General features: G+C 37.6%; 1 protein-coding gene across 1 annotated transcript; it reads left to right on the forward strand.

Annotated features, from left to right (window-relative positions):
• Positions 1–584: 584 nt before the first annotated feature.
• Positions 585–6,899, forward strand: LOC148907493 (uncharacterized). The gene is made up of 7 exons (XM_089036983.1): positions 585–1,117; positions 1,848–2,223; positions 2,308–2,646; positions 3,044–3,269; positions 4,288–4,397; positions 4,942–5,110; positions 5,191–6,899. Exons 1-7 carry the CDS (start codon positions 654–656, stop codon positions 5,445–5,447), a joined length of 1,941 nt encoding a protein of 646 aa, XP_088893109.1. The 5' UTR covers positions 585–653; the 3' UTR covers positions 5,448–6,899.
• The last annotated feature ends 285 nt before the right edge of the window (positions 6,900–7,184 follow it).

Consider the following 7,184-nt stretch of genomic DNA (forward strand, 5'->3'; position numbering starts at 1 on the left):
ACTCGCAGTCCAGGTGATTTAGAGAGGGTTGTGTCTAGATGGGATACTAGCAGTCCAGGTGATTGAGAGAGGGTTGTGTCTAGATGGGATACTAGCAGTCCAGGTGATTGAGAGAGGGTTGTGTCTAGATGGGATACTAGCAGTCCAGGTGATTGAGAGAGGATTGTGTCTAGATGGGATTTTCGCAGTCCAGGTGATTGAGAGAGGATTGTGGCTAGATGGGATACTAGCAGCCCAGGTGATTGAGAAAGGGTTGTGGCTAGCTAGATGGGATATTCGCAGTTCAGGTGATTGAGAGAGACTAGGGTTAACGAAGTACGTCATAGGTTTCCGAACACACGAGTGGAAATTCACGTTATATGACGTCATTGACACAGGGAACCCAACATGTAATTGTTTTTAGGAAAAAAGTTGGGATTTTTAGGGAGATTTTGATTTAGGAAAGACTCAAAACTTAACTTTTTGATCGTGATTTTTTTGAGTACACTTCAAAATAGCAGACATTTTGTCTAACTAGGTCAACTTACTCTCTGCACTGACAGGTGGAACAGGTGCGTTACTCGATCCACGCTCTCAAGTCCAGTCCAGTCCTGTCCTGTTACATAACTAGTTGCGTTGTAACGTCCAAAACCTTCTGCAAGGCTCCTAAAATCATGGCTCATCTTTTTGCAGTCGTTTTGCTTATTTTTGTTGTCTTTCCACCACAATTTATCAGCGGCAACATCTTTCCTTTCTGTTCTTCCAACCCAAACAAGTATTACGGACCTAAATTACCAAGTTTTCCCGAGGCGTTTGAAGCAAGTGTCGAAGTGAATATTGTTGACAGGAACTACACTGTTCTCTATGCTGAATACTATGACAAGAACGCAAATAAAGGTGCCCTGAGGAAGATCAAGAATGGAAGGTCCACATACAACATTTATAACTACAATGAGAATGAGATGATGGTGATCGATGAAGGGAATCGAAACTGTTCTCTGCAAAATATCACGGACATCCATCGATACCCTTTCTTCGGAAGAAACGGTTCCCAAATTGAAGGAATGGCCGACTTGTTCCGCTTTGGTTCCAGCTATAACGAAACGTTTATCGGCAATGAAACAGTCCGTGGAATATCGTGAGTTTTACTGCTAAGTATTTAAATTTTTAGAGTGATAAAAACAAAGGTATTTCGTTATTCTTGAATGGTGATTACGGGACCAAAGTTCACACTTTCACTTCCTTACAAACAGGAAAAAAGGTTATCATAGGGAAAAAATTAGATACCACTCATGATTTTTCGCTTCTGAACAACCTAAATACTCGTTGAAAAATACAAGGTGATAATTATTAATTTTAGAATAGTTTTAAGAACCTTGCATTTTATTTGACCACGCTTTGTGCGTTTAAAAAGTTTTGATTTTTTTTTCGTCTAGAAGATTAATAAGAACTCAGTGCTTGCTCAGCTAATAACTCTCGTCATATAGTGTTCTTGTACGGTACGATAATAAGCTTATGTTATCCTAAAAATTTATATGAAAAACTACAAGGAAGTAGAAACATTTACTTTCACTTTCAACCATGCATCTATAATTAATTAATTATTCATTTTTCATGGTTGAAGCTTTTGTTTTCGGAATAACGTAACATTTCGGTAATCCCGCAATAGAGGGAGCTGAAAAACTGTTTCTACACTTGTAAATTAAAAAAGCACCATTCAGTGCTTGGGAGAAAACAACACATCTAACGAACTCAAGAACCAATAACATAGTAGATATCAGCTGATCTGTGGGAGGTGCACACCCCCTGTACCACTCCCCTGAATTACACCCCTGGTAATTTATTTCTATATTTTGTTCTATTTTTAGATGCTACCACTGGCAGACATGCATCAATCATCATAATCATTCTTATCTCCTCGATTACTATTTCTCTATTCCTGATTGGTCAATGGCTCATGGTTCTGGCAATATGCAAGTTGTCCGTGCCACCATTAATGGTACCACGACCCATACCTATCACTCTGGTGGCAGCCTTCCTGAAAATTCCACTCGTTCATTCTACCATGTGTATGACTTTTTTTCCTTCAAGCCAGGACCACCACCACCATCTGTCTTTGAACTTCCAAGGGGAGTGTTTTGTGCTGGGATGAAGGATAGAAAACCTTTGCCAGAGATGAAATCTGTTTTCAGCGTTGAGATAGAGTCATTAAATATGGTCAACAAATCAGTCTTTTATATGAGGGTATAAGAGTTTTCTTTAACAGTTTTGAGCTGCTTGGTTTGATAGTTGATTCCATTTCTTCACTGATTTCTTTACTGATTGCAGGAATATTATGATGTTGATCGTAACATTGCCATGTTCAAGTACTATGATCATCGTCACCAAAGTTACGGAGAGACACACATGATTCATGACTTCACCCATGGTGTAATCTACAATATTTCAGGGTCTGTCTGTCAAAATGTTACTATCTTGTCCCCCAATAACACCTGGGAAGGAAAAGAAACAGCTGATCACCATATTAGGATGAAGACTTCATCTGAGATGGTTTTCTCAAATAACAAGTCCGCAATGATATACACTGGGTCCACCACAGTGCGTGGCATTGATGCCGATGTGTGGATAGTAAAGAAGGAAACTTGGCACAGAGGATATAAACAGGAGGTAGAACTCTTTTCTTCTTTTTTTATATTTTGTTCTTGGGATCCCTGTGGCATAAGGGAGAAGGGAGACTCAGGAGAGTAAAGCAAGTCACCAAAGGTAGCCCATTGAAGGAATATAGTGGATATAAGCATATTTCGTTCTTGGGATCCCAGTGGCAGAAGGGTGATATGTAGGAAACTAAGGAAGAGCAACTGGTTGGGTAACCTAACTCACCAAAGGTAGTCCATTAAAGGAATATTCAAGACCACCCAAAAGATATCTCAGGGTGATGTCATGGTCTCTACAGATCCAGGGGCTTGGATGAGAGGGTTGCAATTCACCCCCATTCTATTAAGATTTTATTAATTCATTGCTGTTGAGGTCACTCTGATTAATTAACTTCAACTGCCATCTTTAGATTACTAGCGAGTACTATTTCTCAAAGAAGCCCTGGAATGTGCTAGCTGGCACCCTTAGCAACCTGTCACATGTGTTGCTAAGGATTGATATACATAACCAGGTAACAGGCCGGTACCACAGGATAAATATCTTCAACTACGATCCTGAAACAGTTCCACTCTCTGTGTTCAACATTAATCCATGTTTTGTTAATAACCGGGCTGTCATTTCAATCAAACTGAAGGGTAAGCTGGCTGTCCTTTTCATTTCCATCTTTTATCATTATCATCATAATAATGTATCATGATCAATATCCTCATTTATCATCACCACCACTATGATCATTACCATTGTCATCATGAATCATCATTACCATCATCATCACCATCATCATTATTATCATCATGTATCATCATAATCAACATCATTACCATCATCATCATCATCACCATCACCACCACCATCATCATTGTCATCATCATCATCATCAACATGATCATCACTGTCATAGGTACAAAGACCATATTTTATGATGATGATGGTGGTGGTGATGATTGTGATGATGATGGTAATGATATGATGGTGATTATTATGAAACATGATGGTAATGATGATGATGTTGATGGTGATGATAATGATGTTGATGTTGATGGTGATGGTGATAGTAAATGATGATGATGTTGATGGTGATGATGGTGATGATGTTGATGGTGATGATGATGATGGTGATGATGTTGATGGTTATGATGATGGTGGTGAAGGTAATGATGTTGATGGTGATGATGATGATGTTGATGGCGATGATGATGATAGTGATGATGGTAATGATGATGATGATCACAATGATAATTATGACAGTAATGACAATAAGTAGTGGTGATGGTCATGATTTTTCCCTTTAATGATTGATTCATTCATCAAACTGAATCCAGCCCATGTCCGCTATCATAGGTGTCAATTATTCATCATCACTATCATTATCATTATCATCACCATCATCATGACTTTCAAAATTATCTTTCGTCACTAGCTGAAAGGAACTCAGAATAAGGCTAATTGATTATCAGTTAAATATAGCCTTTAATATCAGTGAAAAGACAAAATTCAGGATAAAAAACATTTTAGTATACCTCATAATCACTTCATGAGCAGTAATAATCATCTCAGAATCACTGGTCGCTCGACCAATCACAGCAAGCCAAACTTTATATTCAAGTCTAGAATTATACGAATATTGAATATGAAAAACAATTATTTTTAAAGGTGACATAATGGGAGACGTGTCCAAGTATGAGACTCAGTTTAATGTTGGCGTTAGGAACAGTGTTGCCAAAGCTGCAGGGGTTTCAAATCTCAGAGTGGATAATGTTAGGGTATGTATATAATATAAGAATTAATTCTTAACAAATACCCATTATCATGGCATCATGCACTGGTACTGTTTCCATGGTAACATGTATTTTTATCGTTTCCATGAGACAGGCTATTTGCATGGTTTATGGAAAATTGTTCGTAAGCGCACACGAGTGTAACCGGGGCCACTTGGACAAGTGAACTAATCAAAATGCAGAATGAAAACAAATTTGCATTGCAACTTTGGATAGACTGGGTAGTCAAGCCAATCAGAAACCTAGACTGCACGACAATATTGTAATTTGACCCTGGTGTTACACGTAAAGAACTTAAGATATAACCATTGTCATTTTCTCTTGGGAATAAAAAGATAACTTTGATGGCAATCGTTTTCTGCTGGTTTCTGATTGGCTCCGCTACCCAAAGCTGGAATGTATTGTTTTTTATATTCTACGATTTAATTGGTTCTCCTTGTATAGCTGGCCCCAATTATAGTAGCCGACTGTAAATATAGAAGTTATTAACTATTAATGTTTTCAATTTTTCGACCTGAATTGTAAAAAGAATGGAAAGAGCTCAGAGTACATCCAAATTTGGTTCACACTTCTTGGTAAGCCGCCCGTCACGTCACCTTATGTGAAAGAAGTAGTAGAGAAGAACCTAACAGAAGCAATAGAGGTATTGAGAAAGACTGTGCAGGAAGGAGAATTGGAAATTATGTGGAACATGCCTGGTAATTAGTGATAAAACAGTGAAAGTAGTCATTAATGATAACTGAAAAGCATATTTAATCAAGGATGTATTTTCCAACAGGCAAAGGAAAAATGACCAAGAAAGCTGAAAAATTCTTCTATGACTCCATGGATATTGACAGCCCCACCTCCTCTCCCGTCAGCCCAACAGATCATGGAGGTAAAAAGGGGAAGAAGAAGGGAGGAGTGCCTGGAGGTGCCGTGGCAGGCATTGCTTTCTTGATGATTGCAATTGGTATCTGTATTGGCCTGGGAATTGCCCACATCATTATGAAGCGACGTGGTACAAGCCTTTTCCAGTACCAACGACAGGAATGAGAAAATGAAGGGCATTGTTGAGCCCTGTGGCTTTTGTGTAGTTTTAAAAAATATCCATACTGTACGTTACCCCACCCCCTTAGAGGGGTAAGTTGTTGATATACACTCACTATCACTATAACCATTATCACCATGACAACTAGCACTAGAACTACACTTCAAAGATGATTTGATTGAGGTTTAAGATGCAATTTTGCAACATGTTTTGTAACCCCCATATTTATTATTCAGCCAACACAGTCCAATTATCTTAAAAATAATAACACATTCTAGGACTTCAATTTAGCCTAGAGACATTTGTTGTGGTTTTTAGCTTGCATCAAATATCAAAAGAATACCTAAACTCCGAAATTTGATTGACAGAAGCATAATTACCCAGGTCAATATTTCCATCTCTAGCTGGTTGTCTGTGATGTGTAATTATGTATTAAGATGGCAGAGTACGCTGGATTACCTTTGCATACTAAAACACTTTGTTTTCTTGTTTTTGATATTATTTATTCATATTATTTTATAATTTTCACACAAACAAAATTATATATAAAAGTAAGACAAGGACATTATAAATAATAGACAGCTATTACCAACATGTTATGCAATAATCTTTGATTTAAAAACCAAAGATGCAATGCAAAGCTTAAATTGTTAGAGAAGATTTATATTTCGGTGGCCTCAAGGGTCTCTGCTTGATGCGTGTTGGGATAGCACCAAAATTAGCTGTATGATCAATTATCACTGCATTATGTGTGATAGGTCAAACATTTTCGCAGTGACGCATCCTTTCAAAATTCAGTGTGAAGTCTTATGGGATCCCTTTCTTTGCGACCCTGATATTGTAGTGAAAAAAAAAAAAATCAAAAGGACAATTTTACAGCTAAATTGGTTCCAATGTTTCGTTAATACTAGTAAGGGTTCGCAATATAATTAACCTGCAATTTAATTGAGGTTAAGTTTATAAGCTAACATTATTTACAGGTTTATAAAATTATTATTTCAAGTTTGATACTGCATAAGTATTTAAGATATTTATTCCCACTAAGGGGCCATTCATAATTTAAGGTTGGTGGGGAGGGGGCTATGTGGAATATATGACCAGTCCATATAGAAAGGGCGCAATATAAATCATAAATCATTTACAATACCAACCAGTCCTATTTGATACAACTCTTCAGTTACATACTTATCCTAATATTTTTGGATTTTCCAACCCAAATACAAAAAGAAAAACGTTTTCACATTAATGTCTCAATAGGTAAAAAAATGATGTTTACTGCTTGTAACAATATCTGTCTCCTTAAATATCTGCATAGGTAGCCCCCTCCCCCCCCCCCCCCCTCCACCCTTAGTTATGAACTACTCCCTAAGCTTTATTTGTTGAGTTATTTAAGTTAAGGTTTTAACCTGGCACTTTAAATTACATATGTTTGATAAAATAAAAGTATTTAAACATAAGGTTTTTCTTGTTTTGATATTTATTCATCCATCCATCCATCCATCCATCCATCCATCCATCCATCCATCCACCCACCCACCCATCCCACCCATCCATCCATCCATCCCACCCATCCATCCATCCATCCATCCCACCCATCCATCCATCCATCCCACCCATCCATCCATCCATCCCATCCATCCCACCCACCCATCCATCCATCCATCCATTCATTCATTCATCTATTCATTTATTCATTGATTCATTTCTGTTTGTTTGCATTTTATTAAATGATTGATTATTTA

Source organism: Actinia tenebrosa, unplaced genomic scaffold, assembly GCF_029948245.1.
Source record: "Actinia tenebrosa isolate PJP-AT-01 unplaced genomic scaffold, QUT_ActTen_1.0 PGA_scaffold4__44_contigs__length_22323623, whole genome shotgun sequence".
NCBI classification, from domain to species: domain Eukaryota; kingdom Metazoa; phylum Cnidaria; class Anthozoa; order Actiniaria; family Actiniidae; genus Actinia; species Actinia tenebrosa.